The following is a 27009-nucleotide window of genomic DNA, read 5'->3' on the forward strand; positions in this document are numbered from 1 at the left end:
TTATATTGATTTGGCGCAGCTTTCTGTTATGCTTTGCTCACGGAGACAATGAGGGTGATGGAACGAATATGAAACTGACGGGAGGAACATTCATGGCCACGCAAGGACGCGAGATCGTGAGTCGACCACTCAACAAGGCGGCTTAGTGGTAGGCGAAATTCCGCCTCCCCCTCCACCCACATATTAGACGGAGTAACTCTCACAAAACACGTTTTCCCATCACCCCTACTAGGAATGATTTTATCGTCCTCTTAACACTATCAAATCTGTATCCAAAAAACCTCCACTCGATTTTCAAATGCAAACCTGTTCGTGATGGGAAAATCAATTGCGCAACACCGAAGAAGGTCAGGCCTATCAAGTGACTCTTGGTTGGGCGACCTGCAATCAGCACATAGAATCCCATCGCCGCTGCTTTCTAGCTTTCCAGACAGACTACTGTTGCTTTTAAGGAAGTCCTCGAGATGCTGGGCCAACACCGACATTTGACATTTTTGGAACTTCCATCGGGGGTCGATCAATATGCAGTATTTATTTTATTTGCTATGTGCATGATGTAATTTTTGGAATTTTGTACACGATATTGTGGTTGACAATTGTTAATATTGCACGTAAGTGTACCTACCTGCAATCTCTGTTGCATAAAAATATATATATTTAACTTTTTATGTATTACAGAACAAATCCCTATCAATACCACCTTCCACCTTTTCTGCGATATTCACCAAAGAAATTATCAGGTAGCTACTTACTTATCTTTACACATACTAAAAACGTTCTTACAAGCCCTGCCGATTGAAAATTCTGGATAGATAGGCAGTGCGGAGGCGTTGTTAACAAGTGAATCAATCGCTCATCTAACTTTCGAATTTTAAACTCCCAGCTGACCCTCTGAACTAAAGAAAAAGACTAGTAGATAAATATTTTAAAAAAATCTATTCTGATGATATGATACAGTATTTTGAAAGTCTCGAGCGTCAATTCATGGCACTAACTGAAAAGTTAGGCAGCGTACTTGCTTCAAAGTTAAAATTCCACTCTCCCCCCCCCCCCTTTCAAAAGGCTCGTGGATCGATGATTTTGGGTTCTGGTCGAGTGAGCAACACAACTAACCGCAACCCGTGCTCCCGCCTCTAAGTGGAAGAGGTATTGCATCACGACGGGGGGAAACGCCAATGATTTCACAGAATCCAAAAAGGGAAAAATAGAAGAGAAATGAAGGGAGAGAGAAAAAAATCAACTTCGACCAATAGGAAGATTACCGTACTTCCTCGCCTTCCACATTATACAGCAAGTGCTGGCTTGCGTGATGTGGAGGGAAAGACAGAGAAAGGAAGCCCTGCTCTGTCCACTGTAACCTCAGTTTTTTATAAAAAGGTTCGCTTTTACAAGAAAAAAGCAGGCCAATTGGAAGGATACGAATTACATGACAAGTTTCACAACGTTTCTCTGCTGTTCTAACATTTACAAGCACTATCGGTAAGGTTCCGAACAAATCGATGCCTTTCGGAGTCTACAAGGGTGACATTACAATACACCGAACAAATTATGTCACAGTCTTTTACATCTGATTTATCATTTAAAAGTCATCATTTAAAAAATCATAAAAAAGAAGACTGAATAATTTTTTTATAATTGTTTTAGTTTCAACGGTAACTAGAATATATGATAACCCAACAGGGATGATAAACAGTTGGGAAGGTTAAAACTAAAATTCAAGAAGAATATGCCGTATATTCTTCGGAGCAAAATTCTGTAATTTGTTGTAAATCTAACAATTTTAATTATTTATTTTACCTTAGCATCTTATTGTACAGGTTATATAAGAACATATTACAAAAAATTATTAACGTTGTCTTGACGATTCACTTCGAGGCTACGATTCCTCCATAAACGGAGTTTTATCCTAAATAAACATACAACCACGCAGCACAGGTTCACAACTTCCGCTAATGGACTAGCTTAGTACTTACTACGAGTATAAACAAAATATTTATATTAGCCTACTATATAATCAGGTAGTTACCGGCTTGGAACACTTGAAGAAGTCACAGAGTAGAGTAAGTTTGGTTTAGGTATTTTCTTTTCAATATCATACCTAGTCTCAAACGAAATCGAAGGTGTGGTTTCGATTTTACAGATATCCGTCTCGTTCACGGTCTCGTCTTGAAGGATCTCATCTCTCGGTTTTTATAAGCCTGCCTGCCTCGGTCTCACACACCATAAAATCCCACAGAGGATTATACTGGCTGTGAGTCTAGGCGCCAGAGCCTCGTTAGTCTGCATTTGAGTGCCTTCCGGAAGAGTAAACTCCACTAAGCGTCCGCTTGCACTAGATCCATACGCCTTTTTCAAAACAAGGAAGGCATCTAGACAACAGGATACAATTTTCAGACTTTCCACTGCAAGTTCTCGCTTGTGACATCTCCAACAAGGTATTAACATTGACTGCAATGTAAGCGGCGGGTCTCGCTGCTCCAGTACAGACGAGATCAGTGTAACCTGACGAATCATTAGTACACGGGAGACAAAAAAATTCGATAAAACCAGCTCCGGTTTTTTGTAATAGGGAACCTGCCCGGAAATATAGCTAACGACTTAGCACTCGAAAACAAGAACAACGAGTTGGTTTCTCCTGAGTGGTAGCCGTCGGTATGCGGCATTAGATAGCTCATCATAACGCACAACTAGACTAGATCAAATTTCGCCCGCCCTCCATGTACGAGCAAAGCAACTTCTTATGTCTAAAGATTTTGAGTTGTTGTTTTATGTTTACAGATGTTTTATGATGCCCTGAGTATCCATATTTTTCAGCGCCAAACAACATATACAGTAGCGCGAGGTACACTAATTTACTGAACTTTTTCAGGATATTTGGTAGTCTCCAATAGTGATGGTCACTCTTTCTCGAAAAATTCAAAATCGAAAAATCATTTTTTTCGAACACGAAAAAAGAAAGTACCTAAATTTTTTTCTTTCGAAATAGCGAAAATCGAAAAATATTTTTTTCGAAAATGGCCATCCCTAGTTTCCAAGCAATGGTGTATTTTTAGAGAGGAATAAATTGGTAGTGTACTTACTGTATCTGAGAAAAATATTGCTTAATAATAATAATTTTATGTGTTCTTGTATTTTTGCTGTTTACGTCAGTTTTCTGCCACTTCTAGCTAATCGCGGCAACGACCATGACGATGCTTACATGATTACACACAACCCCAGGCCGGACTCGAACGTTGAAACTTCGGTGACCAGGTTAAAAGTAGACCATTTAACGCCACCGAGCCGGCTAATGATTATATTAATAATAAATATTATGTACAATATATAATAATTAATTTTTCCTTACCAAACGTTTTGTAACCTTAACATTTCGTGTTTTCCTATATACGTATTTATTTTGACATTATTTTCTTGATATAACAGCTGTTTTTACACAAATGATCGTCTTAACTAGAAATAAGCTAGATAATGAAATGTATGCGGTTATATCTCTATCTTACACCACGTTTTACCTCTTCAAGTAATAATAACAATTACTCCTATTATTCTTACTACTAATATTTATATTATTCTAAATAATAAAATTTCTATCATTATTTTTTTATTATGTGCAACGATTGGTTAGCGTGTGAGGATCTTTCCCAAAATATATTTCTATATACGTGCCTATCCCCAAGTACCAGCCATTTCAATTTTACAACATGTGCATGTTCCATTAACAATACGCTTTAACTGTAGCATGGATATAATTCAACCTTACAAGGCAAATCTTGGGTAATTAAATCTCTTAACTAAGAAGATTCATAAACAAGGGTTGTGTTTATCTTACAAATAACGCTGTTGCCTGTATAAAAAAAAGAAAGAAAAGAAAAAGAAAGAAAGACACATAGACAGGGTGGTCACAAAGTGGGCGTCCCCCTATATTTTCATTGATTAACCAACTCTGGGTCTTCTTGGAGGCCCTTCAGAACGTATTGAGGGGAACGTAAGCGCCCGGAAAAGGGTTCTATTCACACTTGCATCGCGAAGTGTGCCAAAATATGGCGCAGAGTTAGGCCGTGCTACGAAAAAACGGCCTCCATACCGATGTTCCGGACACTTAAACCATCAGGTATGTGTTAATATCAAGCATTCAACCATAACCATCGTAGTGTCGAAAATATAGGAGGGTACGTCCACTTTGTGACCTCCCTGTACAGTATCAATATAAAGTACGGCCTTCGGGATTTGTTTCGTTAGTTGCACATTTCGTACCAATCATGCAATGAAAGAGTAGGATGCGGACAGTACTTCAGAACGGATAATTGAAGTGAGCAACAGCGTGCGTCACCGGTAGAGCTCATCATAAAAACAGACATCTGTCATACAGAATCAAAGCACCTTTGTGCACATTACGTAGCACACTGCGACGACCCATTGCGAAGTACTATGTAGAATGATCGTTTCTCCTTAGATTGAGGGCCTAAGATCGAACTCCCCGCATTGCATGGACTTCCTCATATTACCACAAGAAACACACTGACACAGAAAACTCAACTATCCATGTTCATTTACTTAGCTGTTTAACCATCAAATTGTATTATGTTTTATTTTCAAAAACATGAATGGAATTGAACGGGTAGTATATGATTCGCAGTTGTATCTTTCAGAGTTCCGAATCCGACTTGCCAGAATGTAAGCCATGGAGCGTGTGCAGCAAAGTCGACACTTACGACAACCCCTGGGTGGAACGGCAATGCAGTTGTTCCGGGGACAGAACGTGCTCCACGACACTCGACGCCAGTGACGGACACACCATCACCGACAAGACGAGGCAATACAAGGTAAGCTGAATACAACACAAGCTTCTTAATATAATTTTAAATATTCAGCAATTTTTGGGTTGAGTTCATTACGCATTAATGCAGTTCGATTTCTAGATCTGAGCCGGTTACTTCCTTTTAAAATAAGTCCTCAATTGTCTTCACTATGAAGAAATCTGTGGTGAACAGCACTGAATGGAAGAAAGTAAATGGCAAGCTGCAACGAGCTCAAACACTGAAAACTCGATCAATTTGACAATTGTTGACGAACTTGGTTACAATGGCATTTCGATGAAAGACCACACATCGAAGTAACCGAGTAAATTCCACTGATGGACCCAAGTCGGGGGAAACCCCGTTGAACCATCCAATCATATTTCTCTTACTTTCCCGTAATTTATATTAGTCAGAAAGTTTCGAAAAGAGCTAATATGTCTTACTTTGCCAACCTTTTTCTCTTTCCGTTCAGTCATTAGTACCTTCAACCCTCTAATCAAATACACTTCGCCAGTAACTGTTATCAGTTTGAGGTCCTAATGTAATTTTAATCTTTTCTCTCAGTCCTGGTGGTGTCTACGAATAAAGTTTCGCCTTCTTCACAACGCAACTAAGTATGCCCTTGCAAGTCTAAATGATCTGCTATATCCCAACACTTATTAGCTGAAAAATGACATCCTAATGTCTTTATTTCTTTCTATTTTGCTGCTTTTCTACCTCTTTGGTCAATCGTGACGACGAGGATGAACTGGTAGATGATGGAATAAATACAACTATACGTCCATGCCTTAATCAGGATTCGAACTTGGGACTTGCACGGGCGTATGGCCTTTGTAGCACGTTACTCGAACTACTTCGCCACAGAGGCTGGTAATGGTTAGGAAAGTGATGTAAATTCATCTTATATTTCGTATATTTTTACTTTATGTCGCTTTCCTGCCGCTTTCAGGCAATCGAGACGATGAGGATGGGTGGTGATGAGATGAAACTGATGGAGGGAGACTCACAAAGAACTCACAAGCCAAGGTCGGGACTCGAACCCGATAACGTCGCAGGCGAGGTCGAAATTCGACCACCGAGCCGGTTGCAAATTTATTTCGTCTTCGATGCCTTGAAGACTAAGTTAAGCATAATAGTAATCCAATCCCTTTGATAAGAGCCACAAACCATGGCTTTTATTTTGCATTTTAAATCTTTTTGTGGGTTACTGGTAATGTTATAGTATTTTCGTAGGGATTTATTGCATTTCAGTCGTATATATTTACTTCTCCCAAATTTCTACAATGGAAAATCACCCTTTTACTTTCCTGTAAGTACAAGGAGAGTGAGTGAGCAGGCAATTTATCAGTGCCTGGTCGCAGATAACGACAGACACAGGGAGAAATCGAAGACTTGACGTTGCAGGCAGCTGCACATAAAATGAACAACTGCATTTGATTCATTATTTGTCCATCATATTCAGTAGTTTATACCAGTAATTCTCAACCTTCATGAAAGCGCAGCCCGGTAATTTTTTTTTTTTTGAAGTCGATGGCCTGATCCCAATACTTTTACCTTTATATTTTATTAAAACTTGAAACATTAATGAATATGTTCCCTTTAAATTAATAAATAAATTATGACAATCATAAAGAGTAACGGAAGTCTATGCTTGCCCTTTAAGAGGGAAGAATATGCAGGATATTTTTAAATGTATTTTCTTACACATTTCTTGTAACATAAATTTGGCAAGTGCTGCTCTTCATTGGCATATCGCATTTTGAACACCAACAAATTCCAATTAATACTAACTGGGAAATCAATAAGTATTATTGTAACTGATAACTATATTATTAATTTGTTTTTAATTATGTTGGTTGGAGAAAAAGTTTCAGGAGAACCTCTCGCGGCCTAGCGGTTGGGAAACACTGGTTTAATTCACCAAGTATCGAGTCATGTCGAATTCTTTTTGTGATTTATGAAAATTCATGCGGACATATTAAGATTTAATGCAATTTTACAGGTCAATTTAAAAAAAAAAAAACAATTTCAATCATAGGCATTATTTTAGACTATTTAAGTAATCAACTTCCGAGTAATATTTATTAATATTACATTCCTTGAAAATATTACCCAGTAACAAATTAAATTATTGGTCAGGACTACATAAATCTTAGTCTAATCCCATAAGCATACACAACACATTCCACGTATTGTGTGCGTCTAAAAAAAAAGGCTTAACGTAACACATTGAAAAATCCTAAACAACAAAATACGCATGCTCCATGCGGTCGTTCATGTTTTATTTTGACTAGCAGTGATTGACGTGCGAACACAGCAAGTATCAAAAACAATGGAGAAGATATAAATCTTAGCAAAGGGGTCTAAACTTCAACCTCACCCGGGATGCAGACCACCTTTTCACGAGTGCATTTCAGTGGAAAGTCGTAAAACTCGGAAAGAAAACGACGGCAAAAAAAATATAAAAAGTTGCGAACGGATGGTGCCAACGTGAGAAGGAAATTAAAACGTCATAAACAAGAGGAAAGAGAATAAACGGAGGAAACGGACAAAAAGTGGAAACGAAAAAAAATTCGCGGGAAGTTACAAATTGGTATTTTCATACAACGTCATTTATTATACAACCACCGGATAAAAAGGAAAAACCAATAATGACAAGACTGTGATGAGATTTGTGTCACAATGCCAGTGTGACTCAAATGTTAATCTAAGCAAAGTCACTCGAACCGAGCAGCCGTGAGGTGGTTATGTTAGTTTGTAGGTTCATCACGCCACGAACGGGGCAGGAGGAAAGGAAAGAGGGGGGGGAGGTGTACATGCTTATGATTTGCAGAATTACCAAGTAAATTGTTTTGTTCTTTTAAAAAGAGAAAAAGTATGCTCAAAGAAACCCGAGTACCGTAAACTCAAGGCGTGGATTTATGCAAAACTTGGTTGGGAAGTGGAAAGGAGGAGAGGGATCCTCACAAACCAGTTTGGAACGAAACAAATATGAAGGCACTGATACCAAGAAACAACGTCGTTCGAAGCAATTACCTTCATTCATACGTTCTCGTCCTAAAGAAAAAAAAAAACATAGCCTATTACTAGATATGGAGAAACTCTTGCCACGATTGGTGACATTCATTCTTGTTAGAGAAGATTAACAGAAGTTTGCCCATTGCTAGCACAGACTATATCATGATTCCCAAATTTGTCAAAACTTTATATATGTTCAGGTACTTAAAAAGAAGTCAACCTTGGCTCAAGTTTCCCTATTCTCGATCTTTCTTCTCTAACATCTTATCTGCAATGCCACCATTCATTCATTTCTGTCTTGACCACTTTCTCTTTAGACATAATTTTTCCATTGATGTTTTTTCTGTACTATATCGTCCTGCACGACCTAATTATCGGAACTGTCGTGATTTTATCAATCTAACAATATATTGGCTTTTAATAATTACATCCAATCATTATTGGAATTCATAATCGGCCTATATGTTTTCCATAATACTATATTCTTGTTTCATTCTGTTAAAAACTGTAACTAGTGTTGCCCACGGGACGAGACGGGACAGGCTTTTAAAAATTCGAGACGAGACGAGATTGATCATGTGTCCCGAGACAAACGAATATTTTCGAGACAGCATTTCCACGAGACGGGACAGGCCAAAGTCTCGTCTCGTGGGCAACACTAACTGTAACGATTACCTCATAAAAAATTGTACATATTTTAAGCTTCTAATTTTTTCATATTTCAGGTCATTCTGCAACGTTTTAATTGCAAACAAATACATGTTACACCTTCATTTATTATATGGCAATAGAATGAAAAAGAACTAGGCAAAAATTAGCAATAAAAACATTTTTGAATTCTATATGTGCCTGTTGAATGTGTATATACAAAAGTACATTTTAAAAAAAGTGAAATGTGTTTCATCCTCTTTTCCCAGCAAATTATAAAATCAAATGTGGAAATATAATTTTTCGGAACACACACACATATTTTGTTATATTCCATGGTTTCACAATTTAAATCAGTGATGAGATTATGAAAAACTTACCAAGTATGGCGACCCAACTAGGCAAGTTTAATTATTCATGAACTACTTTGTATACATGGTTCGTACTTATAGAAACCCATACACGTATTCAGTCGAATTCACTTTTATGGTAATGAGACAGAAAACTTATAATCCGTAAAATATATACAAAATTGCGAATTTAGTAATTGTAAACTTCATTTATGTGCCAAGAAGTTAGCATGGTTAAGAGTTCTAAAATTTGATTTGTTGCTTTCCAGCTGTGCGAACCAATCAAGAAGCTCCCAAAGTGCCGCTTCTTCCGGGACAACACGTGGACACTCATCAGCTATCCAAACAACGTCACGCAGCAGATAATGCATTGTCACTGCCCGAAGACATCTGTAGCTTACCTCATCAAGCGACAAGCATACCAAACATCCCTCGGCCTCGGATACAAATACTCCTTCGCCTGCTCTCCCCAGAGTGTAAGTACAGCTGTTCTGTCCGAGACAAAAGCTCATTCTCTTCTGCTAGGACTCTTGGCGGCATGAATGCAAGCCTTGTTTCCTTCACTTTTCGCGACCAGCTGTGAATGGATTAACGCACTTCCATTATGAATAAGACAAGGATTGGTTTTAATGGAAGACGATATGCTTAGATTGCACTGATGCATATGGAACTAACAGGTCATCGATAACGAGGGGGGTGCGATATTTGAATTTCGGTATAGATATTTAAATATTTTTGTAACTTAGCGTAGCCTTTCTGCCAGTTTTGGTTAATCGCGACGACGGGGGCGATGATTGGATGATACTGACGTAAGGTCTCTCACAAAGAACATCCAAGCCGTGACTCGAACCTGGGAACTTCCGTGGTGAGACCGAAAGTTGACAACTCAACGCACTCGGTCACCGAACCGGCAATAGAGATATTTAAATAGTACCGAATATCAATTTCTCGCAATCTTACCACTAACCACTGACTGGAGGCATTCAAGCTCGATGTTACAACGAGGTATTTTCCTCCTTTAAATTTGCAACTCCGATTTTCCTAAATTTTTTTCGAGGCATAAAAAAGGCAAAAAATAATATTGCTATATTTCATTATTCCGCTCTGTCTCAATTTCACGATCCTCTTTTCATGGAGTCAGCTGTAGGTGACACAGAAAAGAAAAATGTCACATCTACATGCAAATTACTAATGGCGATAAAGTGGACATGATATAGTAAAATTACTGATATTTTGAGGTATATATCCAGAAATTGGCAGTTGTAAATATTCTATGTTAAACTTTAAAGGTCATTCCTGGAGATAGAGAGAGAAAAAAAACTGACAAATTGAACTTCTTGTCCTTCTCTCCGTTTTTGGTGCTCAAAGAACGAATACTCAGAACAAGAATATCAAACAGGTTGGGCCACTCCTCCAGCAAGGTTCTTCGGTGCTTGGTCTCCTCCGAGTCACATGTGTTGAGATCAGGAGAGTGCGACGGCCACTCCATTCAAACTTCTTCATCAACAAACCAGCACAGTCATTGCACGATGGAGGCGAAATGTGGCCTCGGTTACGGGGTTAAATGTTTGAAGATACGTGTATTGAACTACCTATGTTTATTATTTATTTATATATTGATATTTAGGGTACTAAAACACACACTTTTTTTTTTGTAATCCACACAATATGAAGAAACAATACATATAAGTTAAAAGAACAGGAAATTATACAGAAACAGGTAAAATTAGTATGTACTTTGAGAGTACAATGAAGCTATTAAATAGTGTAAGAATAATCTATTTTTTATGTTGTTCAAGGACTACAATTGGTTAAACTTTTCATGCATAAATCCTTAATCTTTATTTAGAAAGAACGGTCTATTAGAAGACAACGTGTCATCACCAAATGATATTTTCATTTAATAGTGTTGCCACTGTTGTACTCCATAAGCCATTGGTAACTTATGAGAATCCCTCCCCAAATATAATTCTAGAATAGAATATATGAATGAGCTCTTATAACCTCGATCATTTAACATAGAGTAAGGACAATTATGTTTCAACTTCCATGACGCTTTCTTTCTCCATTCCAGAGGTTGAGGTGCCAACGGAAGGAACCTTGTAGGCTCTTTACCGTCAGAAAGCGGCAGGAGGTGGAGGAAGTGAACAGCAACACGCTCTGCCAGTGCCCTCACGGACACCGATGCCCAAGGCATCACACGGACGTCGCGGTGATAGTGGGGAAAAGCTACACGGAGGAAGGCATCAGGACTTACAGTGGCTACTGCCTGTGATGGAACAGCGACCGCCACTGCGATGGCCTTCTCCGGATATTGTCCTCATGCAACGAGAAAGCTAGGAAAGCAAATCTCAGGTTTTAGCGTGTGGAGAGCAATGCTTTGTGTTCCTGATGGTGTTTATATGGGAAGATCTTACTCGTGTACCTGACGAAACGGACATTAGTGTCGAATTATGTAATAAATATAGTATAAATATGTATAAATCCCGCGATTCCAACAGTATCGTGCGAGTATACGAATAACTGGAAAATAAACTCTTTAGGGAAGCCTTACTCTGTACATTTTGAGACTCTCGTAAGGTTAATAGAGTTGTACGCTGCATCTTAGCAACAGATCCAATCTTGTTCGCCAAAGCATTCAATGTGTCCTCGACAATGCAAAGATTGTGACCTCAGTTGACGTTAAAGTCTATTTTTTTTGTGTGACTGCCATATGTAAAAATTAAGAAACTCCCTCAGGAACATTTTCGTATGACCACAAAGTGAACATGGTTGTGAACCTATCACTCTGATACTCTGCGTACAAAACTTACAAGGGAATTGAGCTCTTTAGAATATCGGAGGTAAAACAAGTTAGCTTTATGTGTAATTGCCTTTAAGGGAAAAATGAAAGCAGGTGCGAAGTATTCTTGTACATTTGGTTTTATGATAAAATAAATCTCTTCGCTTCTATTCACGGTACGTGAATTGTGATCTCAACAACACAACTTTTGTACAGTAAACATAAATTATGAAGAAAAAGTGTAAAGTTCAAGAGAATCAAGTTCATGTAACATATGAAAATATCATAGGCTATATATTTTTTACATTCATGAAATCTTGTACTGTACCAATGAACTATTTTGTTTTCGATTTTTCTAAAAAAAAAAAAAAAAAATAAAGCTTATTCATTAATTTGGCCTTTTTCTTCCCAAGTCCAGCAGATGGTAAAATTGCAACTTTATCTTAATTGTTGTCATTTGAGATAAAATTTAATGGATAAATGTAAGGTATTCCCATCTATCCGCAGAAACATATTTATTCTGTGAAAGTAGACTCGCTCCAAGAATTCCCTTGTTAATGGTCACCCAACGTCTCCAGAAACAAAGCAATAGACGTTGCTAACTAAGGCGACTAAAAGAAGTATGGGGATTGATCATTCCACTCCATGGGAAGGAACTACAAAGGTTGATAAAATTAGTTTTTGTTACAATCACCAAATGATGTAAAAACTTCAACGATATTTTTAAAATAATGCAATTACAAAAGTTTAATTGGCATAATGTCACATTTATCAATTCTATTGATTAGAGCCAGATTTTTTTTGTAGAATTTATACATAAATATACCGTTAAAAATGTAAAAATAGTAAAAAAAGATTTACACTTTGCAAGTTAGAAATTTTTTATAGAAACGAAGTGCATTTGACAAAGATTGAAGAAGCAATAAAATATTTTGTCTTGCGAACATCAACACTTTCTTAAGAAGTTAAATTTTATTGTTATTTTTTAAATGTAGATCAGAAGAAGGAAGAAATCGATGCCCGCCTTTTTAACGCAGTGGTTGCCTGACGTGTTAGGGTTCCTAGATTAAATCGTGGGTAAAGTAAGGACATTTCAATCCTTCTAATCCCTTTACTACTTCATCAAGTCATTGTTCTTCATTAAGAAACTGAATGGAGCAGAAGTTTCCGGCTTCGGCATGGATTTTCTTTCCGAGTGCCCCTTCATCAATTTCATATCATCTTCAAACATCCACATAATTGCGACACAAAAATACAAACACAAATTTAAAATAAGGAGTGCAATCTGGGGAGGTATTCTGACGCTCTTGCAAGAGGGAGAGGGGTGACTTCTCTCTAAAACTCGGCTCCTATTAAGTTCATATTTGGTCATACTCATAATTATTAAAAATATCTCACAAAGATATGGCAGAAATGCATAATCACAGTGAATACCAATATATATAAGACAAATCTAAGGGTGATATTAAGATAACTCGTTGACAATTTAAGTTTTCATGCTTTTAAATAAGCGGGAATAAAATATGTATTTACATAAACATATGGTTCTAGATATTGCACTAGTTTCAGAGGACAGATAGAGACCGGTTGCTTTCATCTCCGACCATTATTTTAATAAAACCTTGCTGAATAGAATGCTTATTCCTTCCGCCTCCGACATTGTAATTCTGTTTCGACCAGTAAAGAAAAAAACTCTATACATGTCCTCTTTTATTAAAATTTCTTCCAACGGCGAATATCCTGCCCCTTCGACCAAATTATCCTTTAGCGCATGTGTATCCGGCGGAGAGGTCGAATTCCAATGGCAACGTTCGCAAGAACAGGACTTCCTCTCGTCCCATAATTGGGTCAAGAGCTGTTTGCTTAGGCTCCGTTAGTGATACTTTCGCCGGGCAAATTCTCTTCCTTCTCCTCTGGCAATTAACAAATATCAGAGTGCATGAAGTTTTAGTAAAAAATCTAGACTACTATCGGATTAAAAAATATAGATACTCGAGTTGAGATTGCAATTAAAAATTAACCAGTAAACCTACAACAAAACGAGTTACATCAAAATTTAGCTTATTCAATTCTGCGTTAATATATGCTAACCAACATTTTTTTTTTCGAGTATTCCTTATATTTTTTAGCGTCGTGAGAACGAAAAAAAGGGCTGTTTTTTTTTTGAGTTTTGCAAACGAGCGCTCCTTTTGAAATTCCATCAATCAAAAACGGGTTGTCCGATCGTCATGAAAATTTGGTATGGCGCAGGCAGAAAGGTTTTAAACATAAATCTTAATTTTCAGATTTTTAAAATTTGTCAAAAAACCGTTACCATCAATTTTGCGAAAAAACTTTTTCTTAGTATTGGGTAGTCCTACAAATACAATATTGGTCTTGTTTGGAAGCTCTTTGAATCTGTTTTTAAAATCCATTATCGTTGTCAATTCACACTGAGAAACCGATTTTATACAGATTTTTATTCAGCGGAGTAAAGCTGTACGAGGAACGTGGCAACACCGCTCGCAGTGTCAGCCTGCAGTTTCTACGCCTTCGAATTTTTTGAAATCGAAAAATCCTATTCTCGAAAAAGAAGTAAGAAAAAAATTTCAAAAAAAGAAAAACTGAAAATTTTCCAAAAACGAAAAACTGAAATTTTATCGAAAAAGAGAAACGATTTTTTGTTAAAACAAAAAAAAAATCGGAAATGGTCATTCCTAATCAAGACGAGACAGAGACTTAGCGTCCTAGACTGTCGGTCTTGCTCGAACACCCCTCCCCAAAAGGGTAATGCTACCCGTTGTAACATGCCATGAAGACACATTCAGTCTCGGCCATTTGTGGTGGTGACGTGATCAGCACCATCCTCCGGCTGCTTTGTCTCCCTCCCCAGACACCCATTTATTAGAGGCTGGTAAACTCCAGAGCATCTTCATGCAGGGACATTGAAGCGAAAACCCCAACCTGAAATCACCCACCCTGGGAATCGAATGCAAGACCTTTGTGGCTCTCCTCTCATTTAGAAAATCTACCTGATTATTCACGGACAAATCATATATTTTGTTTATCGTAATTGCATAGTCAATCCATTAGTGACAATTGTAGTTGCATATATGTATATTCAGGATCAACTTTAGTTTTTCTAGGGTTCGTAACGTCAAAACGAGGCGTCAAACAGAAAAAAAAATGGTAAGATAATTTGTTTCCCTTGACCTCTCTATGCTTTAAAGTTCGTCTGGCGACACGGTGTATATGTTGTTTATAATAGAATAAAATTAGAAACGAGATCGAGGACGAAGGACACTGGTCTGACCTGTAGACGTTATGCATTTTTGGTTTCAACCGATGCATTTACTTTTTTGTGTGTAGAAGGAAATTAGCATACCATGTTAATTGGACTTATCTATTGGCTAGCGCTTTTACTTTTTAACGATTTTAACGCTATGTTTCAAGAGAGCATCTCCTCTCTCGTCTTCGGGTGAACGAATTTCTCATTGCTGATGATGGAAATCGAACCTACGACCGACCTGCACGGACGGTGCGCTAACCAACTATTCCCCTTTTCCGAATACAACAGATGAGGCGCTATCTCGAAACGTAGTATTAGAACAGTTAAAATGTAAACGCACTAGACAACAGCGGCGTAGCGTTATAGTACGCCCATACGCCCGGCGTTCCCTGATTTAAAAATTCAAAAAAATACGTAAATGCTGTAAATATAAAGTAAATCTTGACTAATTTCATATATGTTTGACCTTCATGGCATTATTATAGCTATTTTTCGCGATCCGCTTGCAACGCTCCACTAACAACACTCGTTCCAGCATTTTTTCCAATGCCTTTCCTGCCTGGACGCCGGGCAGGTTCGGCGTAAAGAACTCTATATTCCTTGCTGCCTTTCTGGAGGGAAAGTTTGGATCTCTACAGCACGCGCGCAAATGCTCTCGTACGCCAGCGTATGAAGCAGAGGGCCACGTGATTGGTTCATGTGACCCTTCCTGCCTTCTGAAGCAGACGACAGCGGTAGAATTCCTACCCGGTTCTTCGCGCTCGTGCCACTCGTGCTATGTGATGCTACAATACGCATAACACCATTAAGCCTTGTTTCCATGATTATGAAAAAATAAATATGCTGACCAAGGCAGTATTTTTTTTTATTAAAAACATAAACTAAACGTAACGTTTCAACCTTCTAGCAAGGTCTTCTTCAGACTCTGTATCAAGTACAAAAGTAGCGTTATATGTTTCAAGTCACTTTTGTACTTTATACAGAGTCCGAAGAAGACCTTGCTAGAAGGTTGAAACGTTACGTTTAGTTTACGTTTTTAATAAAATAAATTACTGCCCTTTTGTACTTTATACAGAGTCTGAAGAAGATCTTGCTAGAAGGTTGAAACGTTACGTTTAGTTTGTTTTTAATAAAATTAATTACTGGCTTGGTCAGCATATTTATTTTTTACAATACGCAATATTGACTGACGTAACTTTACCAAACTCAAATATACCATTTCTTAATGACCATTGCATTGTATAATTTATCGCACGAACAGCGATGTGTATTAAAAACTAAAAGATCAACATAGTTTGTGTCAAATAAGTTGGTAAAGTCCTCGTGGTAGAAGTTCAGCCTGTGCCTGCTATACCACTTAACCCGCAAAACTATTCTTTTATTATTATTGTTATTTTTTTTTCGTTAGTATCTAACTGCTTAATATAGTGTCAATGGAAATATTTAGCATTCATTTGAAAACTCTTAACATCGAATGGTCTGTGGACAAAATTATTTTAAAATGTTTATCACCATTCCAAGATGCAATAAACAGTGTGGTCTCATTACTAATCGGCACTGTTACGTCAGTAGAGTGTACGATAGTTGGATCATTCACCCACCTCCGTGTCAGAGTGTTTTGCACAGCGCGCCAAGACGACAGAGGTTCCTGGTTCGAATCCCGGCGTTAGCACGGGTGTCCTTCATCAACTTCATAAATATCACTCATATTCATATTCGCGATTAACCAAAAGTGGTAGAAAAGCGAAGTAAAATAAACCAAATCAATCAGTAGTTGGATTGCCCACAACAATGAAGTCTACTGTTGTTCAGAGGCGCTTGTGATTCTGGTAGGTTTTCTAATGACTTGCGTCATACCGAAAAGCATAAAACACCAGAGTTCAAAACATTTGTGGCATAGTGAGGCATCTCATTTTCTAGCTAAAACATGGATAGATGATGTTTATTGAAAACCCAGATGACTTCAGGCAAATAAACAATACCTGTGGCGACTAATTCCATAAGTAAATTATTAAGCAAAAAAGGGCCGACCCTTCCTTCGGACTTGGCGTTCCCACCCGAAATGCCCATGCTACGCCACTGCTAGACAATGGATGAAGTCCAATCTACCCGACACCTGCCATTACTTACCTACATACCATTGCCGCGAACATTCAGAGAAGCATTAGGCACACAGTTGGCTCGGTGGCCGACTTATGATCTCTCCATCATAGTTACCCGGTTCGAGCTTCGGCCTGGGCATGGCTGTTCTTTGCGAGTGTCCACTCATCAATTTCACCTAAATCATCACTCACGCTTACCGTCAAAATCAGCCAAAAGTAGGAGAAATGCGTAACTAAACTAAACTAAAATTACAAGCATTAGTTAGAAAGAAAATTCGTCCGCAACCCGCGATGGAAGGTCATTAATCCGCCACTGAGCCAGTAACAACTTATCTTCTAGTATTCATGCAAGAGCAAGTATACTGATACAAAACAACAAAAAAAGGGATCTGATTACCGTACGGTTCAAGTGACCCAAAGAGTGGCGAGCTACAAGCAATCCGGCATACCAGAAGCCGACCCACCGGAGATGCCATACAGTACAACGATTTTATGCAATCGATGGCTCGTTTCTTGCACGGACGATACAGAAATTCCCGAGGAATGTTAACGACCAGACCACAAAAGAAGTGCATCAGCTCGACAAACGGCCACAAAAATGCTGTTTAATTGTACTGTAATCATACATTCCTCAGAGCTCCGGATGGACGCCTATAACTGGCTAGCATCCTGTGCGTCAAATTACTTCCTTCACTTTGGCGTTTTTTTCTCCGGTTTCTTTTTACCAGTTCGTGAGCCCGTAACTAAATAAACTGTTCATTCAAAAAACCCAGAGTCTTGTTACGGCGCAGGAAAGAATTGTTTTGGGCTGACGGAGAAGGGTGGGGAAGCCCCTCTGAGCCCCACGACATAGCGGTGTTAATTAAGCACTTCGTTAATAAATTACACATGGTGCGAGCGAGCAAAAACTGGAACGCGAACAAACCAGAATCAGTCGGAGACATCCAGATGGAGGAATAACTTTCATTGTGCTGTCGACGCAATCAGGTCCGCATCCTCTGGACGTGCTGGAGATGCAGATTTGCCAGATCAACAACTCCTGGAACCCATAGCTCTTTTACGCAAAACGACCACGGCGTATGGAAAGACTAATGACCTCCTTGTCCAGCTCCTCCTCTCCCTCTTTCCGGTATGGGAGAAGCCTGGAATTCACATTACGTTTTGATGGGATCCAGTAAATAGGATTGAGCTATTATTTACGTAATAAGCATAATGGGTGCGTCATCACTGAGGTTATGTGCTATGTACTTCTTTATCAAGAACACATTGAAACATACTATAAATCACTGTCACTGATAGAAGTTGATATCCTCAAAATAATATTCCTCATATAGAACTAAAATACTACGTTGTTTATGAAAGCTGACGCTGTGAAGAAATGGAACTCAACACAGATGAACCAGACAGCTTCGTTTGTCTACAAGAGTTCCCGTGTATACTGCATGGAAGAGAGATTAACTTCTGGGCGCCTTACCAGGTTACCCTTACAACCTTATTCACGGATGCAGAACTCTTTAGATGAATAGGGCAAGTCATGGGCTCGAAATAATGTACTGACTCAGTGTGGAGGTGTAAAATCAAATCACGTAGATGACTGAGATGTTTTGTACCGTTAAAAGTGAGAGAATACAGTACAAAAGTAAAACTGAGATTCCGAAGGGGAGTTTATGACCACGAAGCACTGGTTTGGATAAAGAATACAATATTCTTTAGGTATTACACTCGAGGATACAAACGAAAAACAAACCAAAACAAAAACGAAAATTGTTAATTTAATATACTTCTGTGTTCGAAGAATACGTGAACACCTTTCCCGGAAGATGGATAGGCAAGAATAGGAAACAACCCTACCTAATATACTCTGGATTATTCAAACCCAAATTTAATAAAGGCCAATGAGCTACGAGGCGTTACATCTACTTTTAGCGCCACCTATGAACGATGAAGTGTGTTTTTGAAATGGGTGGATATAGGTCATGTGGAGTACAAGGACTGCAGTAGATGTCTCCAGTGTCGAACTCAAGACTATTTAGAAGTGGGGAAATTTTGGAGCTTCGTTTTCATATTTTGAGATTTTTGCCTGATACGTAGTACTTGGGAAGGCACGAGTACAGGGATAAGTTTTTAATCATTCATTACCAACATAAAACGGGTCATTTTAAATTGCAATAGTTACACAGTACTCAAACATTGATTCCCATTTACACATACACAGGAACGTTGCTGAAGATTTTTACTCCTGGGGCAAAAATATAATTGAGTGCACCTCAATTCATTTCAGTGAATTTTTAGTTCTGCCAGAATTATTTTTCTTTAGGCAAGGTAAAGTTCCCCTTGCACTTTGCACCATGCCATGAAGCATATATAGGGGGATGAGGGGGATAGGAATCTGGGCCATTTTGTAGTTGATGTGATCAGCACCACGCTCAGGCGTGCCCCAGGTACCCATTTATTTGAGATTGGGTGAGGTCCCAGATCACCCAATCCGGTTCTCCCGCGTGACGGTCAGAAATTTTTTAGTAAATTTCTTTGCATACAAACCATTTAATGTAAAATTTAGCATAAAATCGACAATTTAGACTGTCTTATTAGTGTAAAATTAAATGAAATTAAAAAGGCAAACAATATTGCTTCTAAATCTTGTACAGGTAAAGTTCCCCGCGCATAGCACCGTGCCATGAAGACACATTTAGGGGATGTGAGGGTAGAGCCACACACATTCTCGATCTCGGCCAGTTTGGAGGTGATGTGATCAGCACCACGCTCCGGCCACCTTAACCCGCCAGGGTTGCCCCCAGGTACCCATAGATTTGACGCTGGGTGAGAACTAAACTAAATATGGTTGGGAATTAAATTAACGATGTGTAGAGGGTGGAAATTTCCTGGTTTCCTCTTTCAATTATGTCATTCATTCATGACCGTATCAGTATGGATACGTATGTATTTCAAATTACTACGATTTTCCTTCATTGAAACAGATGGTCACTTTTACAGACATTCTGTACAATAAATCAGCCAGAGTTCATTTCCTCGAGATGAATATAGCGCACCTTTTCTTCTGACTGTACTTCATCTGAAATCTGTATTAATATTCATATTTCATTTTTTAAGTCTTCATTTAATTGGGAATGGAGACTTAAGTTTGGACTTTCAGTGGCAGAGAAACATCTGTGCCTTCACATGGTATCGAAGCCATGACCATTCAATATCAGTCTGTAGGTAGCAGATTTTTCTGCTCACGTCACTTCCTTGCCGGAGGATGGCTCCTAAAGTGACATCTAGTGACTGTTTGTGGAACTCGTATCAGCGATGTAGTTACCAAGTTTCTCGACAGATGGCCATACAATCCACTCCTACGCGGACGAATTCCATGTTTTTGGAACAGCAGGAGAAAAATGTTTCTGCCCTTTACCCACTGTAAGAACGAAGTGAGCAAGAGCGGATGGAAAGAAGGCACTGATCGCGCTGCAGTTTCTCTTAAATGTAAAAATAAAAGTTTTGAGGAAAATGGGGAAGTTCAAAAATGTTGTAATAAATAAAAAAATAAATTTGTAAAGGTCGAGAATGTTTTGGTTGCGACGGGAATTTTTTAAAACTCCTGACATTCGTGACGAAAAAAAAGGGGCCGATCTGCTCAAAAAATTCCAGCACTGTGAAAATCTCAAAATTTACACGCTTTTTCCGCTTGAAAGGATTGTTTGTATAGCAGAATGAAAACTGCCACTTTGAAGAAAACTAACACTTCTAGTGCAGAAAACACTTTTAAGACACGATCACTTCCAATTTTGGAAATCCCGAAAAGTCGGGAAACCATGTTCCAAAGTCCGGATCGCGACGGAATTTTTTTCCGATCCTGGTACCGACATTTCAGGGTCCCACACTATTATTATTTATATATGGCTGTGAAAAACGAAATTTTTACTCATTAGCCTATATCAACACAACTGGCCTGTACGTAGACATACCACTGGAAGCGTGAATTTGGCCGTCTGGGTTAGGTCATACAAATACCAGCTATGGAACCTACATAATTTGCAAGTCAATTAAAAAAAAAAAAATAAGCTAATAATTTTCGGAGAATGTTTTGATGTTATTCTCCAAGCTGGTTGCAAGACAATTTACTGTCATGTACTTACAAACCAACCTGATAGGAAGCACTGATAAACAAAGGATAAATTGTATGACTCTCGCAACGTGTCTTTCGCGTGGAAGGTATATTTTAAAAATATATATCCAAGTTAATCCAGTCACACATCGGTATATGGTTTTCCAGAACACTCAGGCAAAAATATAGTTACGTGGAATGTCCAATATATAACCAGAATTTTGCAATACCATTACTCACGTTTGAACATAGTTTCTTCATTAATATGAACAATGACAAATACTGTGAGTTGCCAGAAATTAATTTTATCTTACTTTCAAGTTTCTCGACTTCAATTACTTTATTATCTAATTCACTGCTCAAATTTGTTCCATTGTATATGATTTTATTCCTATTGCATTTTATTGTACTTTCTTGTTTAATTTCTTTGTAATCTTGAATTTTATTCTATTTTGATTTTAATCTGTACTTTTTGGGGTTAGGTGATAGACTAGCAACAGCTGAACCTCGCCCAGCATTAAAGTCAATTCAATTCACTAATGATATTTTTCAATGTAGTCTCATTGTCTATCGATGTACTTGTGCCAAAGTGCCATTAGTGAGGCGATGCTCTTGAAAAAAATATTTTCGTTGCTGTCTAAGGCCGTGTCCGGATTGGCAAGCTCTCCGTCCCGTTCTCTCCCGTTGCTCTCGAGTGCCGTCGAAGTCACGTCCAAGTTGTCCGAATCTGCATGTCCCCTTGTAGTACGGTTGTCACTTTTCCCGCCAGGTGTCAGCCCGAACTTCACCCACCGCGCTCTGGGGCGCAGGCGCACCGCACGGAAGCAGAAGGCAGACGCTAAACAAACATCACAATGATTTCCACCTATTTACTACTCATATTAAAAATGTAACATGCTATTTCATCATTTACAATTTTTCTACATTCAGTATTATCGATAAAATGTTAAAGTATAACTGAGTTTTACATCGTCTAATCAATAAATGTTGTCTGTACAAAGTGAAAGTTAGAATATGGCTGCCAAGCGCAGGGCCACAGCGAGTTCAAGCGTGCATTTGTCGCGCCTCTCTGCTCTCCACTCAGACTCCACGTCTGCCGCGAATTCGGACAACGGAGGTTGGCTAAGTCCCCGGATGGAACGGTGCTCTAAGTGACATCTGGTGCCGATTCGGACGCGGCCTAAGCAAGGGGTGGGGTGTGTTCCCTATTCAACTCCTTCATCAGATACGAAAGAGCCAATAATTGGTAGGGGATAAGTACAGAGAGTAAGGAGGATGTCATATAACTTTCATTCGTAAGTCAAAAATAGTCTGAACAGTTCGTGCAGAAGTTCATAAACGCACATTTCGTGCAGAAGTATAGAAACGAACACTGTCATGTTGCTAGCAGTGTATACAAAAATATAAGTAAAACATTGTTACGGGGTTTCCGCCATTAATACACGGGCCTCAAGTAGAACAAGCGTGCAAAGTATCGTATTCATAGACATATTACCGGAGATTTTATTGCAAAATTATGATTATATATTGAACATGCCTAGTAGTGTGCGTTTGTGTGTTTTTAAGATGCTTAAAAACATTTCAGATGCTTAAAAACATTCTTAATATGAATTAATAATATAATTTTTTACAATATTGTTCTGAAAGAGTAAAAACGTTTTATCTTTGCATGCCGTAAAATTACTGCATTAATAGATTACATAATGAACTAGCGAGAGAAATAAGACCAAATTCGCAATTCAAACATTTTGACGCAGAAGGGTCTTGTCTTAATATGTGTTAGAGTTATGAGACTTGCGGTTTGTTGCAGAGGAATCTGCACATTTGAGTTAAAATGGTTAAACCATTCTAAACATTTTCTCTGGAAGCGGAGTGTAAGGAGTGACCTTTTCCAAATGCCAACTTCCCTTACACGTAGGGCTAGTACACCCTGGACTCCAATTTGCAGACTATTGAGGCTCTGGCTTCTGGACTCACAGCCAGTATAATCATCCGTGGGACTCGTGTTGTGTGCTGTCCATTTCAGTTTCTAATTGTCCTTTTATCTATTTCATCTTATCACCTCACCTTCGCGATTAGCCAAAAGTAGCAGAAAAGCGAAGTAAAACACAGTAAATCAATCAATCTTCTCTGGAACGGAAATTTGATCCAAAATTTGCCTTGGCAAAAATCTGTAGCATAAAAACACACACACACACACATGCAATGCCGTAAGTTCTTCAATAAAACTAAATCACAGATCAAATGTAACGTCTACTTTCCATATTATTTACAATGCTGTTAATGCAACGATACATACAACCAGTGCCGTGCCAGCATTTTCGTAATGGTAGGAGAGATTATAAGTTCCATTTTTTAGAAATCAGCTTTATATTTCGCTATCATTTCCTGCAACTGACTTTATAAAAATAAATAAATAATAAAAAAAAGCTGGCCCAAAAGGAAAGGGTTACAAACAACAGCAACACAACTTTTGGCCACGCCTTGCGACCAACTTAAGGTAGGTAGATGTAAAAGCGACATAAATTACCGAAAAATAAATTCAATCGAACAGAAATATCACCCCTGTATTACCTTTTCCACTGGCCAAAAAACTCAAACATTTACCTTTAGTTCAGAAGTTGGACGCCAGAGGTCTGACAGCAACGCGTGCCATGCTGCTACCTAGTGTCAGACGTTAGAATTACACCGATATCCATTCTTGAGAGAAGGGAGGGAGATTTCTGATATAAAAATACAATGTAATTTTGGGCACATGTTTATTACTTTTAGTAATAACATGAGATCAGTAATGGGGGAATATGATCGAAGTCTTTTAAGTTCCGAATGAATGTTAATTAGAGGATTTGAGAATGATCAGCATCACCTAATATCCTCCTTCCAGCAAATTTGTGATAATTATTATTTTTTAAAGGATTATCATTTTCTGCTAAATTTGACATTTCACTGCCTCCAGAAATATTCTTGCCTCCACATCCCTTTTAACATTTTTGAAAAATCCCTGGATTTTTTTTATGATTTAGGAAACGGATTCCGAATTCTGTCTTTTCACATTCGGGAACATTTAGGCCGAATTCTGTTATCCATCCCCTTAATTCACGATGGAAGTATTTGTAGTTTGAGCATTTCTTGAAGACAATACTTATCAGGGTGGCTACTCTAGAACCATGATAAAATTCAAGTATAATTCCCGGATTTCAAGGCTAACTTCCCAAAAATTCAAGGGTACAAGCAGATGTTTTATCTACTTCAACCTTACGTATTACCGCCTCTCATTACCCACTCACGCACAAACACAAATACAATATTATTTATCCAAATGTACATTAACAATAAAAAGGGTCTGTGTGATTCCAATGTATGCAAAAAATATAATTCAATTAAACGGTATATTTAGTTAAAATATTTAGTCTAAGGTGGAGAGTATACGTTTGCCATTTAACATACTCAGACTCGAAATACTCGTACATCTACAAACACAAGTCACAAATGTTATGGGATATACTATATATGAGAATTTCACACTCAAATTTACCTAATCAACTTCGATATATCTTATCTGCAATAATTTTCCGTCAGATAGATGTTCTGCAAAGGACACTAACAAAGTAAATTAATTGAGAGAATTCTGTTTTATTCCTCATGCAGCTTTTTTCCCCTTCATGGAAAAATAAAAGCTAAACTGTGAAATACTTGCCTCAAAGCATTTATAAATATGTATAAATTCACGTTTACGGAGAAAAATTTACCCAGAATTCCCGGAGACAATAATTCACTCATAATTCCCGGGATTCAGAATTCCCACTGAGTAGCCACCCTGAATTATCAGATTTCCTCACCTACAAGAGGACCAAACAATAGTATCTAATGTGATAATTCTTATAATTAAGAACCTAATTTATTCCAATCTTCTTGAAACATTTAAAACACAATTTAATCTTCAGCAAAACTTAATTAGTTTGTTTCATTTTACATAAAATAAAAGTGAATCCTACTAGGTGACTCAGCGCGTTCAGTGCGTTCTCGCCACCCAAGGTTCCAAGTTACAGTCCTAGCCTGGCATAGTTGTTCCTTTGGGAGTGTTTTTAATCAATTTCATATACACTTACCATCATTCATCCTCATCGTCGCGATTAGAGGTCGAGGATGTCTAAAAAAAGAACGTCAAATGTAGGAAAAGATGGCAAGCTAAAGACTGGTTACTAAAAAAGAAGAAGAAGAACCGCATGATCACATACCCCTTCGAAAATTCCGGGAACGCCACTGGGCATATAACACTCATAGTCGTGTGTTTCTTGAGTAATCGAACCTGCGGGGACAATATTTCTTTGCTCGTTGAGTGCCTCGTTTTCGAAAGTGGGTAGGTTCGAGTAGCGGCCAGGAAATTGCTGTTGGTTCGCGCTTTCCATTTATTGTATCTTCCTTCATCACACACACACACACACACACACACACACATATATATATATATATATATATATATATATATATATATATATATATATATCAGGAGCGTATATTCTAGGCTAGCTAGGCTATCTGCGAAGCCTGAAGTCTAGAGAATAAAATACAGGAGGAAAATCGATCAGAAATTGTAAATAAAAGCATTCATATCAGTGAAATGATTATGGTGATTCTGGAGTTGGCAACCTGATATCTTGAGAGTTGGCAACCTGATTTTCTATGAGTTGGCAACCTGATTTTCTATGAGTTGGCAACCTGATTTCCTATGAGTTGGCAACCTGATTTCCTAGGAGTTGGCAACCTGATTTTCTATTCATAGCCTAGGACCACGTGACATAGTAAGATAGCCCAGATCTTGGACTCAGTATACACCACTGATATAAACGTGTAAAAGTGACGTGACTTACTTATTACTTACTCTTTGGCGATGTACTCCTTTAAAGGACATTGACCTCCCTCGGGATAGTATTCCAGTTATTTCTATTTCTTGCCTTACTTTTTCATCCTCAGTGGGGTGTAAGGGGAGACCTTTTTACGAGGCACCTAAAAGTCAACCTGACTTTGACGTAGTACACCCCGGTACCTGGAAATATGTAGGCCAACAAGGCTATGGCGTCTGGACTCACAGCCAAGATATAATCCTCCGTGGGGCTCATGTTGTGTGCGATCCATTTGTGTTTGTGATTGTCCTTTCATCCATTTCATCTTACCATCAATCCTCCTCGAACCCACCAAGTAGGTTTAACTTTATCCACGGTGCTATGGGAGGATGAGATGCATGGCCATAAATGCAGTCAGTATAAACCTCTGTAGGGCTGTGTGTTGTCCTGTTTTGTCCTAATGTATGCTGAGTGTTCCTTTACAACCTTAACTAGATAAGGGGATTTTAGTCCTTGAAGACATGTCTTGATTTTAGTTATGGTAAGGCGGTTGGAATCCGTATAATGTGACGGGTACAAACTGCCCAAGTGCTGACGCATCGAAAATTTTAATTCCTATCAATCAATCAATTTTCCATCTTCGGATACCGACTCTTTTCAGGTCTTCTTCATCAACGTATAAGTACTTCATCGAGGATATTCCAACTGATCGATTACTGATTACGTGTATCTGTTCTAACCGTGACAATATCTTCCCAGTTTTTTTCCATAGGCATTCTCCAAATGTCTCAACCATCTCAGCCTTCTTTCCTTTATTACTGTATTATTACTTGAGAAAAGTAACTCTTGTTAGCTGCTGATATTCGAACCCTTGTTTCTGATTTGTTGTCATTATCCTCGGTCACCAAATATACCTGATATTTAAATTATTTTACTCTTTCGAAAGTGTATCCACCAATTTGCAGGCTTTGCATGTTTCATTAATCATATATTTGTGTTTTCTCGTAGTTCATTTACTGCAAACATCTGATTTCTTAGATGCTGTTTTCTAGCTGTTTAAATGCGGTTCCTGTTACACAACCTAAACTTATTT

General features: G+C 38.3%; 2 protein-coding genes across 6 annotated transcripts in view; one reads left to right on the top strand and one right to left on the bottom strand.

The window, feature by feature from the left end:
• The window catches only part of aos (protein argos), a 41728-nt gene extending 29805 nt beyond the window's left edge, over positions 1-11923 (top strand). Inside the window, exons 2-4 of the mRNA XM_083119909.1 lie at positions 4650-4823; positions 9085-9291; positions 10890-11923. Coding sequence (XP_082976035.1) covers positions 4650-4823; positions 9085-9291; positions 10890-11090 — 582 coding nt within the window. The 3' untranslated portion in view covers positions 11091-11923. The remainder of the gene's footprint in view (positions 1-4649; positions 4824-9084; positions 9292-10889) is intronic.
• Positions 1-27009, bottom strand: part of LOC145985087 (elongation factor-like GTPase 1) — a 400968-nt gene that overhangs the window by 37409 nt on the left and 336550 nt on the right. The gene's annotated exons all lie outside the window — the stretch shown is intronic.

Source organism: Lepisma saccharinum, chromosome 3 (genome assembly GCF_977018435.1).
Source record: "Lepisma saccharinum chromosome 3, izLepSacc3.1, whole genome shotgun sequence".
NCBI classification, from domain to species: Eukaryota; Metazoa; Arthropoda; class Insecta; order Zygentoma; family Lepismatidae; genus Lepisma; species Lepisma saccharinum.